General features: G+C 33.0%; 1 protein-coding gene across 32 annotated transcripts in view; it reads right to left on the reverse strand.

Annotated features, from left to right (window-relative positions):
* The window catches only part of LOC124532626 (calcium-activated potassium channel slowpoke), a 65104-nt gene extending 52164 nt beyond the window's left edge, over positions 1-12940 (reverse strand). For 20 of the 32 annotated variants that reach the window (XR_006966652.1, XM_047107623.1, XM_047107631.1 and 17 more), the window contains exon 1: positions 12030-12940. Coding sequence is in view for 31 of the 32 variants with exons in the window: in XM_047107623.1 (XP_046963579.1) it covers positions 12030-12344 (315 nt within the window). In the remaining variant the exon portion in view is untranslated. The remainder of the gene's footprint in view (positions 1-12029) is intronic. The other 12 variants (XM_047107641.1, XM_047107630.1, XM_047107622.1 and 9 more) reach the window with 1 other exon arrangement.
* Positions 12941-13726: the final 786 nt, after the last annotated feature.

Here is a 13726-nt window from a genome sequence, read left to right on the forward strand (position 1 = left end):
CTGTTACGGTTCAAAAGGCATAGCCCAAGTGATTGTATAGTCTTGTGTTCTATCTTGTGACAAACGAATGATAATTATAGTATATAAGAGTAATATTACAAAATAAATAATTATAATAATAACTAAATAAATGAATGACATTGATATTTGTATACTGCAAGAAATCGCTAATTGCAAAAAAATTGCACAGACGATGTATTAATACAATGTACAGAGCATATAATTATTATGCTATTATATACCTACGGCCACAGATAAAACAATAGGTAGATGAATACAGACACAAAATCAAAAACAATTTCTTGGTAGTGTGTGTAATTAATATTTCGCTAATACGTCAATCTGTTGTCTGTCGCTCTTACACTGTCAAACCATTCAACCGAATTTGATGAAATTTGATGTAAAGTCAAGTTGACCTACAAGGAAGGACATAGGCTACTATTTTTTGCCTAACACCTGACAACCAAACCCTAAAACTCGAGGGAAAGGGCGGCAACTAGTAATCAATAATTAAAGTGCTTTTGGCGTATTAACAAAAAGACGAGTAATTTCGTTATACAGGTAAAATATCAATGTATTCGCTTTTATTGCTACTTTTATGTTCCGTGCGCTATTTCTGACTTTTGATATATATAATCTGTGCCTATGGCCTACCAATTAGACAATGACTATCATGATAAAATTAATTGGGACAAATTTTGTTGTTATATTCTCGGACTTGTTTTTTTGTGATTAAAAATTCTCGTATTAAATTGAGACAATTACAATAACGAATGATAAGAACGCGTTCCATATTAACATGATTCGCTCGTCGCTTATCGCTTCAGCTTGTGATGAGGTTACACTGTTACAGCGTTCCTGCGAACCGCACAAGTGGCGGCAATCGATAGGACTCCTCCCATTGACCTATTTAGAGATTAGGTTCGTTCAAACCCTGTCTTGCGTTTTTGCTTACAACCGCCGAGTATTAAAGAGATTTAGATAGTTTGCATTGCTTTGTGAATATTATATTTCGTATTTCTCCTATTATTATTCTTTATTCATATTTCCTTATACCTTAATGCTAATTGGTATAGTTTTAATGACTTTCGATAAAATGATGTACAATAAAATATACATTAGGAAATTACGATTAAGGAATTGACGTATATTTCTTATGGTTACATAATTACTTTAATTAATAATGGTTTAAGTAGTCTAATATATTTATAATTGTAATACCTTTACTTACAAAGTGAGATGAGTGTAATTATTTGTCTCATGACAATGACACATAGGTATATAAACCTATATATTTTAAACGGTGATATTTTTTTTTTTAAATACATTACCTAAAATTTGTGTATTTAAGAACTGAAAAAGAAAACTGTTGTTTCTATTTATAATATGTTAAGAGCATTCAGTTCTTAACCGATATAGTGCCACGAATGTGCTCAAAGCTCTTCTAAAATTACTTAATTATTTATTTAATATAGTAATTAAATGCCGAAGGTTGAACAGTAAATTTGGCCAAATGGGGGTGTTAACCTCTACATATCCCATATATATTTTGAAATGTATTATTATTTACCTACTAACTATAACATAATTAAGGTTCTACGGGTCCCTATTACAGAACATACCTGTAATACCAGTTTTATACTTTTATGTGGTATAACTAACAAAATATTAAGGAAAAACTATCTGTCAAATTCTCAAATAGTTTTTTTAGATCAATACAGAGAATATAATTTCGTCACCATTGAGTAACATCGTCATGAAACACCAAATTAAGTCACATAAAACCTTTTTGCAGTGCATACAGGCCAATGAATGTTTTATCTCTTAAATAATCCATGATAGAAAAACGTTCATATCCATTCAATTCCTTCGCTCGCATTCCTGATGGCTTTCAACAGTTAAATGTATTCGACAGCTGAATTCAATATACATCACATTTTTAAATACTAGCTTATGTAGCCCGATATCCGAGTTACATAAAGACTTTATATAGGTCACGGAAATGAACGTTTTAGATATTTTAAAATGGATAAAAGATACGTGAACTACCTTTAATCGAGGACTATTCTGATGACGTAATATACTTTTAGGGCTGGATTTTATTACGTACTAGCGACTCACGCCAGCTTCGCATGGGTGCAATTATATGACATCATAGTAGAAACTTCTAAAATTATCAGTGTTTCTTTACCAAACAGTCCATGTTTTATATACAAAAACCTTCCCCTCGAATAAACAACACTTTTATTTTAAAAAAAACCGAATCAAAATCCGTTGCGTAGTTTTAAAAGTTTAAGCATATATAGGGACAGAAAAAGCGACTTTGTTTTATACTATATAGTGATGTACTTCTCTGCACACGTCATGAGTTTTCTGTAAAGATCACTGTAAAACAGAATTTGACATGTAAAAGAGTAATAACAATTCAAAAACTGTAAGTCAATAGGTTGAGCTGCCTAGTAATGTAAAGAGTCGCAAGATTGATTCTGACCCTTTGGGCTATTGTCGTCCCTAATACAAGCTTAAGCTTAAAGGGATGGGTTATTATGAATATTAGGAGTTCCTTAATTAAATCGCGGTATTATTAGTGTTATTAAAAAATATTCACGGATCGAAACAGCCTATGTGCATGAGTCGAATGGTTGAGCGAAGTCGATATGTTTGATACTTGAGGATATTTCTTATAGAACACAGCAGTTCCATCAAGTTTGATAAAAAACATACTTCACTTATTAACAAATATTGTAATGATTAAAGTATTGGCGTCTTAAAATAGAGGGAAAGTATTTAAGTATTCTGTAACGAGATGTTTTCGTATTAGATTTCTCGAAAACAGCCTTGATAATATATATGTAACTTTATCAAGATTAAGAAACATTAAGAAGATTCAAATCCCTGATTGATATAAAAATATATCTATTAATATATATAGAGCCCAGATGGCCCAGTGGTTAGAAGGCGTGCATGATTGCGCGTTCATATCCAGGCAAGCACCGCTGAACATTGGTGAAGGAAAACATCGTGAGGAAACATTTGCATTCTACCAATCTTCATTGGAACAGCGTGGTGGAATATGTTCTCTCCTTAATGGGAGAGGAGAGCTTAGCCCAGTAGTGGGAAATTTACAGGCTGTTACTGTTGCTGAACATAAAATATCTCCTTATTCAAACAAGCGAAGTCGCGAAGCAGTTAGTAGATGTTTAGTTGATATTCTCACTTGGAAAATGTAAGTATTTCGTAAAATGTCACGTGATTACGCTTCTTGAAATTAAAACGTTTCAAATCCGCGCTGGAAACATCTTCAATGCGCTATTTTGTATTTAAGCTAAGAATTTAAGTGTGTACAGCGTTCACCAAGTCGTACTTCATTTTGACTATCTAACGCTTTGGAAGAATTTAAGATGAGCTAGTTTTGAATATTTCTAAAGAACTCACTGGATTTCGCAACGTTTTTGTATTTAGACTTGTTGGTGGGTTGAATGTGAACTTCTTTTGAACGTAAGTATCTCTGCGTCATTTTTTTTTAGTATGCGTCGTTTGATTATATATTTTAATTGTTGCATGTTCTATATTTAAATAATAATAAAATCGATCTGTCAAGTGACGTAACTATTTTATTGTTATCTGTGAAAAAAATATTAATGAACTGTATTTAATGACAAACAGAAGTACTGTACTGTAAGGTCATTTTCAGATATAATTATAAAAAAGTATATGTATTAATTGACATTTAAAAAAAAAAACAGTTTTAAGCCGATTACATATTTCGTTCTTTGTTACTTAGTAAGTTAAGGTTACGTTTAGTTTCACTCACTTAACTTACAATTAAACATTAGTAATGAATAGTAGAGCTGAGATGGCCCGATTGATGATTAACACATGATTGCCGGTTCAAACCCAGGCAAGCATCACTATATATGTGCTTAATTTGTGTGTATAATTCATCGCATGCTCGGTGGTGGTAATTTCATCGAAATTCTGCCACATGTGCATTCCATCAAACCACGTTGGAACAGCGTGGTGGAATATGTTCCAAACCCTCTTCATAAAGGATGAGGAGGCCTTAACCAAGCAGTGGGGAATTTACAGGCTGTTACTGTGTAATGAATAGTAATATTACAAATGCGAAAGAAATGCTGTCTATCTAGTAATATTTCACTGCTAAAGTACTGAACGAATTTGATGACATTTGGTGTGAAAACTAGCTTGTTCTTAACACTTGACGGCTAACTAATTAACAAGTAATTTAACAAGGTTTTGGGTAAAAACAGCTCATAATATTTACTAGAAAAACGTCTATATATTTTCTATATTATAGATCGGATTATTTATTTATAATCGCATAGATAAATATATTGTAACCAATAACAGCTTAGACATTTCTAAAAGGTAAATGAGGGAAACTATTAAACCTAAACGAGGGGAGCCGCGGGCATACAAGTGTTACAAGTGTAAAAAACGTAAAGTAAGAATGTATAAATCTCCCATTGCGAAGTATCTTCTTCACAGTTCGGGTAACTTCTCACATTCTCGGTCGAACAAAACATTCAACCTGATTCCCCAGAGCGTTTACAATAAGATTCCTGGCTTTACGTTATCTCCTTTTCCCGTGAAATTTATTCAACCACGCTGCTTCGATACACATTTGCCAGAATTTCATCCCACATGTACAGGTTACCTCACGATATTTTCTGTCATCCGAGATGAAATATAAACACGGATTGATACGCTAACTAGTGCTTTGGACCTAAAATCTTAGGAATATTCTAGGTCCATTGTTAGGTTAGGTAATATTGCAATATCAATCTTAAGCAGCATAAGTTTGTTGCCTTCGTATTCTATATTTTGGTAGTGTATTCACCTTGAACAATGATGATACACCAGAAATACGACTCAAAGTTGCTCGTGAAAACCTACTTGAATAAATTTCACTTTTATTTCAGCACCAGTGGTAAAGGTCCGATAAAGTTATTTGCAATTTCAGTGTTTAGTAGGTATTTTTATCAACGATACTTCTGTTAAAACTCTTTCAATAGTTTGCAATGAAATGATCATAGAATATCTTCAATATTTGTACCCTGAACGTAGCACCCTTAATTGGGTCATTTTCATATTCTTGATTTCCAATTCTCAGTCTAGATTTGAGACATTTAGGTGTCTTTATTACTTTTTAGAAAATAATCGACTACATTTTTGGTCCGGGTTTAGGTACGATATTTTTGATACTCCGTAAGATCTAAAGTAAAAGTTATAATAATGGAGAATACAGGTTTTGGGCGTGGAGAAGTACACGAGAAGAACTGTCTCGATACGGTTCAACCGATCAACCAATTTCGATGATAGATTGAAACCAATAAATCAATCCAAGAACAAATCGAAAATAAATAAAACTATCCATCCATTTCCTCGAGGTGGAATAACTTAAGCTTCAGTTATCTATATAGCCTTCGAAAAAATCGGCTCGTGATCCGAGCGACGTCTACGGAAATAAACAGGTCTACTTCCAAAGGTCAAATCCGGAGTGAGCTCTCGATTCGCAAAATAGTACCTTAAATAAATATTTAATTCGATATTCCGTTTTAGGTATTGTTCCGGATGTTTCTGGAATATTCCGAAAGGTTATCCGTCTGGGGCGTTCGGATTTAGATGACACTGTCTTTGGGTCAATTGGATGATTGTCGTTTTGGGGGCAAGGGTTGCTTAAATAGAATCGCTCTTCGTTTGACGTTCTTTGAAGTTTATTCTGAGCGAAATTAAATTGACGGCGTTTGGAATATTTTTTAATAAAAATGTAAACATTTGTTCTATATACAAACAACGTTTAAATAAGGTATTCTAAATAGCATATCGTTCGAACGTTACAATTTTCAAATTACATAGTAAAGTAAAGTAAAGTAAGGTAACAGCCTGTACATTTCCCACTGCTGAGATAAGGCCTCCTCTTCCATTAAGGAGAGGATTTGGAACATATTCCACCGCGCTGTTCCAATGCGGGTTGGTGGAATACACATGTGGCAGAATTTCTTTGAAATTTGTCACATGCAGGTTTCCTCACGATGTTTTCCTTCACCGCTGAGCACGAGATGAATTATAAAGACAAATTAAGCACATGAATCAGCGGTGCTTGCCAGGGTTTGAACCCGCAATCATCGGTTAAGATGCAATGAGAAATTACATAGATTGTTACTAAAAATATGTTTATATTCCTTAGTAGGTAATACGTGACCTCTAACGACGTCTATGCCAAATACCATAATCATTGGTCGAGTAGTTAACATGTGAAACGTAACACACAAACAAACATATAAATTAGACGTCTCCAAAAAGTAATCAATTATATATCTTTATCTTATAAATATTGTAATTACGACCTTTTTATATTAAGTTAGATTTATGATTACATTTATTTAATTTAAAGTGTGTTCCGCACATGATAAAAACATCGATCTATACATACTCGTTTATTTATTATTTTAAATATTCATTTTCACAAGAAAGACATATTCGCCGAACAGACATTAATGGTTTCTCACTATTTCAATAAAATCATTATAAATTCAACGCTACTAGAAACTTATAGAATTTTCTAGAAATATTGATTGCATACGTAACAAGCAGTTTGGTTACAGTTTCAGTAAATATTCAGAAAGTTTTAATAGTAAAAATCGTTCTAGAATGTTATTATTGTTTCTGGAGATTACCCCTACAAGCCAACAAAATTACCTCTTTGCTGTATAGAAATAGACATTTTCTCTTCTGTAAATTAAAAGGGGAAAAAAGCATTTTTGGTTGACTTCAGATACATTAAAACATAGAAAAATATATACATCGTAGTTTCGTAAATGTACTACGCCTCTATTCATTTGATCGAAGCGTTTGGGTCACGCAATTTTTTCTCAAAGCTTACAAGAAAATTCAACCTTATAATAAAGTTAATTTCAAACTAAAATGGTAAATCAAACATTTTTTTTCAATATAATATTTAACGGTATAAATAGGAAGGAAAAAGATATATCGTAACTTACCCAAACTTTTTTATTACATTGACTCAGGGAAGTTTAACGAAATACTTTTGGAATGAGCACAGAGTAAAAATTTATTTTATTGTATAATTTTATGACTTTCCGTAAGCTACATTTATATATACAGTAAAGGTGAAATGGAAATCCTTATATGTAAAACACATACACTTTTATCTGTAAGTAGTATTTGCTTCATCTGTAATTGTTTTTAAGGGATGATTTAATTCAATTTAGGGAGTCAAACCAATGACTGAGAGCCAAATCAATGTCCAATGAAACATCCGTTCGACAGGGTTTATTATGTCGATAGTCTTCTAGAATAGTTAGGCTTAGAAGGCCGCTCAAAATATATCTAGTTATTATATTTCAGTTATTATACTGTTTAAGTAGCTTTATCTATTTTGCCTAGTATATTCTATTTAATTAACCATACTTCTTTATTTAATTATTCCTTATATAAATAAATATATCCTCTAGATTAAATAGGTACGTTAAGCAAAATTAAATAAATATTATCACTGTACTGGCTGAATTCAAATGGTCGTAGACAGATCGGGTTAAAAAAAGTATATAACATTATTAACAATAATCGATCTATAGCTATTGTCCACCCCTTGTTTTAAGATCATCATAATAAAATATTTCTTGGTAAATATTGCCAGTATTATTAAAGTATATGTCTAATTATTTTATATATCGAGCATATTATTAACTACAGAATATATTTAACGTATATAAGTTTTAGTGGTCCATTCTATCCTTTGAATCCCATCAAGCGTATTGTAATGGATCACTTGTCCTACATTGAGTTGAACAACTTCTTTTATTATCTGTGTCAGCTCGTCTGCCAAAAACTTAGGGTATGCAATGACATTTTATTTCTATTCATTTATTATTATAAAGCAAGTTGTTTTTACTGTAAAAAAATATTTAATATTCATATCCAATTTGGCACATATTTCATTATATTAAAATAAGATCTCATATTTTATAAAATACTATTTGCCGCCCACGGTTTTTCTTGCATTTTAGGGGCTTGGGGCTTTTTTTGGCCTGACACATAACAATTTTGTCCTTCCTTGGATTCCAAGTTTATAGCACAGCAATTTTTTCAAATTCCTTTCATTGGTTTAGTCGTGAAAGACAGACAGATTGAGTTACTTTCACATTCATAATATTAGTATAGGTAGCTTAATATTTAAGCTATAAAGTGGGCGGAAATTTTTAATTATGGTAACACTGTATGAGAGAGTAAATAGAGCCAGTGTAACTACAGGCAAAAGGGACATAAACTCTTAGTTTCCAAGGTGGCACATTGACGATGTAGGGAATAGTGACCACTTACCATCAGGTGGCCCATATGCTCGTCCGCCAACGCCGTTTCTAAGTGATCTACACTGAAAGCCATTAAAATGTGAATTGAATCAGATTCCTATTGTCAAACTGTCAAATTTAATATAAGAAATATTTGACAATTATTTGTTTAATTTGCATTTAAGTAAGATATTTTGAGAATAAAGAACTTTAAATGTACTTGAAATTTCTTGGTAAGAAACTGAAACGAATATCGTGATTATTATACAGAGCTGATAACTTTTTAATGCATAGAAGCACGGAACTTTTTTTATAAAATATATATATATATATATATATATATATATATATATATGTCCCATGTCTGGGCACATATCTGTTAGCTATATAAAGATTCTGGATTTCCTTTGTGATATTGTTGGCTTTGTTAGGCTCCCAGTGTGGGTTGGATATTGGGAGGAATTCCGCCAGACGTATAAGTTTTACTCGCGATGATTTACTTCAGCACAAATTACGGCATGAATTATAAACAAAAATTAAGCATATGAAGACCAATTCTTGGTCGGATTTGAACCATTTTATGCAGAAAGAAGGAAATTTATTTTTAACGTTAAATTAAAAATAAGTATTTATAAAACCTATTTGTAATCTACAAAAGAAAAACCTAGTTCAAATTTAATAATTTAACTGTTTTCAATCAAATCAATGATTGAAGTAAAAATTAACATAAAAATACATAATAGTATATAACTATTATTATAATAAACAAGCTTTAATAGTTAATTTTATCGAAACCGACTATTTATAAACATTTCACCTTAAAGCATCAACGTTTCAATGGGAGAAAGCGAACGTACTTGAACTAGACACATAGATAACGAAATAAGGTCATGGACCATTACTCGCTGCGTGCTGACGTCGTGGATCTTGTTAACAAAGCGGTCGATGTAAGTAAGGCGTGGCTAAATTCTCGGCTGATTCTTTTGTGATCGTAGTATACGGGAGACGTGAATTGCGGAAGTATTGACTACAATGCGTAATTGTGTGCGCGTAAACCCTAAATGTTGACTTGTCTCTATCAATATTAAGCATATTTTTGGGATTTTTTAACTTGCAACACTGCAGTATTTGATTGCTGTCTTTAGAGAACTAATTTCACAGTAGATACATAATTTCTGTTCAGGATTTTTTTACAACCTAAACATTAGAGAGGTTTATAGCAAATTGAATTTTCGTTACTATTTCCTTTAAAATTATAACAGATTTTTTTATAAATCTCATTTGTTTTTTTTTTATATTCCGTTTATATTAAACACGTTAAAACTTCGCTGTGTTAAATTTAGGTACGATTTTTAATAGACAAATATTTTGCAAAAAAAACAATACGTTTACGGGTAAAACTTGAGGCTTCTTGCATCCACGCTAGTAATGAACAATGTTTTACAACATACACTTAAATAAAGAAGAATATAAGTTTGAAAAATCATCACATAAGTTATATCGATAATTTTTACCTTCGACAGAATTTCATCCGAGGAATAACTCATACTTATCTCAAAGAATATAACAGTGCAGTAATGTTTGCACTAAAACAGGTGCACTCTCTATGCACCATTTTCAAAGTCCAGTCGGACTGTAAGCTGACAAGACTGTTGGAACAAATAACGTGTTTATTTAGTTACGAAACCACAACACTTCCAACATAATTATGTATAATTTTTGAGATATAAATCCCAAATAACATTTTTTGTTGAAGAGTGGTTAGTCTTGTACTCAACATCGAAATAACTCGTAGACGTTTTTTTGCAATATTGCTTTGTAATATAAACCAGTTATATTTATGAAATAATTTTCCTTATTCAAAATACATCTTCGGCTGTTATTATATTCATATTAGTTGTTTTTATATTCTTTATGTAAGTATACTCATATTTTTCATCTGTGTTGTTTTTTTAGTTCATAGCGTGACGTTCGTCAAATATATTACGTATATAATTTAATTATTGTCCCGACCCGATTCTGCAGCATTATTAGTTAACTACCAGAAAAACGATCACGCAAGTAAATTTTAATACATAGTATTTATACGCCATAGGTAAAGTTTTATTTGCATATAAACTATATTGTTATGAATTAAAGTAAATAAACAACATAACAATGTTATAGTAATTTTCCCTGTTTTCCGATTTTCTTTTTATTTGGAAACTGTTGAGTTTTATTGTTAACAATAAAAGAAGATGGATATGGTATACTTGAATCCTTAAATATTAGCCTGGATTTTTTAAATAATAGTTATGGTCGAATTTCGCTTAGCGAGAAACTAATTGTAAGTTATGTGTTTTTGTATTAGGATGTTCTTTCCCGCTCTTGCGATTGGATGCTTCCCAAAACTTTGGTATAATCGATGTAAATTTTATTTTAATTTGTACGTTTGATTTTACGCATATCATCAAAAATGCATAGATGGCTAATTATTTAAACTCTATGCTTATTTCACAGTTTAAAAAACGATCTTCAATTCTCGATGGTATTGGTACAAAAATTTTATCGATTTTAGTGGAATTCGTATAATTGTTTTTTTTCGGCATTGATGATTTGAGCCATTGTTTTGTCAAATAAATTTTATTAAGGCGTGTCCAGGTAAAACAATGGGACAAAGAAGTTTCACGCAAATCATCATAAAATTGCTAAAAATAGGGTACATATAAAAAAATAATAATTACAATCGAGTTAATATAAAATAATTTTCAATATGAGTATAATTTTATATTATATTGTCTTCAATATTCTATTCTAACAATAAAAAATTAAATGTATGTCGGGTTTATTCTCTAAATATATGTATTATTATATATAAAGTGTTATTTTTTAAGCTGTATTTATACATTAATATAAATTATCATTAAAGTATGAAGGAATTTTATTGTATACACACGTGTAATCGTTATTTTTCTTAAGAGGAGAAATGCTGCAACAGTACCATACATTGATAATAAGCTGGGCTACCCTCAGTAGTGTATGACGTCACTGAGATTCTGCAAATTGGGTCGAAGTTTAAAAGTTACAATGCCCTTCACATTGCTTACATAATGCAAGGAGACAATAAAATACAACGAACGAATAGCTTGCATGATTAATCAGATGCAATAAATTACTTAATAAAGGTACTTATTACAATTTTCTTATTTTTATATAGAGTTATTTTCTAATAGAAATAATAAAAATATAATGATTAATATGTGTATTAGAAATAGATATCGTGAACACAAAAAATGTTTTCATCCGAAATTTAAAGTGGGTCAGGCTTAGGTCACTGCCATTATTACAAGTGCGTGTGGAGTGGGTAGGTCGAAGACGGCTTACGGGGATATTGAGGATCGAGTAATACAAAACCTGAACGCTGAGAATATCGAATCACATTTTGTTTATCCAATAAATGATAGCTATCACCATCAAATCTAAATGTTTATTTTAACCGCAAGTCGTTTCGAACGCACTCTGCATCTCGTTGAAAGATTATTTTGATTACCTTTAAATACTTTTGAGGTACCGATTACAGTGAATGATTTGGTTCTGATAAAGAACGTCATTATCATTAAACACAATCGTAAGACTTATCCTTAGAGACCTTTTGGTAATGGTTTGTGTCGTATACATTATGGATGGTTTAAGTGATATGTAGATGGTACTCACCAGTATTCGTCCGGTGGTGGTCTGGCCGGAGATGAGTTCGCCGGCCCAATCCTTGGCCTCGGTCATGAAGGTGCCCTCGAACTCCTGTTTGCCCTGGCGCGCCGCTTTCTGCTCCTTCTGCTTCGGGTCGTTCGGCGACAGCTCGGGCTCCTTGCGGCAGCAGACGAACGCGCAAGCGCGCCATAACAGCACCACCATGAGCCCAGCGGCGAACGTGAAGATCGACGATAGCAGGAAGCACCACCATTTTCGGACACTGAGGCAGTCATATTCAGAGCTCGACGTGGTTGTCGCCTCTTCCTCGGACGAAGCCATTCCCCGAGGGCGCGAGGCATCCAGACAGGCGCGCCATGCACGTGCAGAGACGCGCGCGCTCGCACGCCGGCCCGCGCGCGACTAAGCGCCGAGCTACGAGGCCGATTGCCGAGTGGGCGCCGCGCCGTTCGATGCCGCGCGATCGATCCGCGCCTGCGCGCCCGCTACCGTCCGCTCATGCTGACCCGCGAACTGCGACCTTCTCTTCTTTTCTCTTCTAAACCCGTCACGCCACCGCTTCTTCCACCTTCGACGATGCTGCCAAATCTCTTTACCTCGAGTGCCACGGCTCTTGAGTTAACCCACCTACCTCTTAAGTCTCTAGGCTGTGAAAGCCCCGAAATACGTATATTTGTTTCGGATATTTATTTAGTGATTTGACACTTTTAGGGGTGGATTTATGACAAATCTATATTTGCACGTTGTTCTCGAATAACTGGGATATTTTTAATATTTCTCTGGTATCTTCTTTAGGCTGTCACACTTATAAATCAGTTGTAACGGACATTTCTGCTTCACGGACTCGCGCGGACTAAGACTGCGAAGATTTTTGTTGTCGTTACACTGTTTCACTTCCGACTGAACTAAGTTCGAAGTATGGACTGCTCGTTGCTATACTCACTTCGGTGTTGCCGCTCGAAAATAACGTTGACTTGTTGTGACGTCGGATATATTTTGTGGGGAATGCGGAGGTTTTGGAGAGGTCAATGATTTCAGTTTTGCTTGATACGATGCCGCCCTCTGCGTGCGTCACTATAAGCTACGAAAACCGTAGACGTCTACGTAAAAGCTTCTGTACGCAATCTCAATACAGATAGAATATTAATTCGTTACATTGATCAAATATTTAATGTTTTCGATTAGAATTTTATATTATCTCCAAATATATTAAATGTTTATTTTAAGCTTCAATATAAAATAAACTAAAAAAAGAAAATTTGATTGCGAAATATATACTTCAGAAACACTAAGCTTTTAGAAGTGTTATTTTTCTATACGAAATTTCTCGACGAATCTCTCGCATATCGAATTTGTACACTTATTGAATTTTATCGTCATAATGTAAAATTAATCTTGAATAGCTCGTAGAATATTGATTAAATTTACGTTTAACGGGTTCATAGATACTGAGAAATTGTTTTTAGATTCTCATATATACATGAATGATGAATGTATACTTCAGATTCGTAGACGGTCTACAGACTAAATTCTTAACACCCAGTCCACTCAATTCTTGTATAAATTTATAGAATCGAATGAATAGAATTATGTACAACCTTATTAAGTTTTTATTATTATACAGAACAAAATTAATGTTAAATATTTATGATTTGGAATTAAAAAACCGATCGAATCGGTCGGGGTAGATCGTCGATAGTTCG

Source organism: Vanessa cardui, chromosome 9 (genome assembly GCF_905220365.1).
Source record: "Vanessa cardui chromosome 9, ilVanCard2.1, whole genome shotgun sequence".
Classification (NCBI taxonomy): Eukaryota; Metazoa; Arthropoda; class Insecta; order Lepidoptera; family Nymphalidae; genus Vanessa; species Vanessa cardui.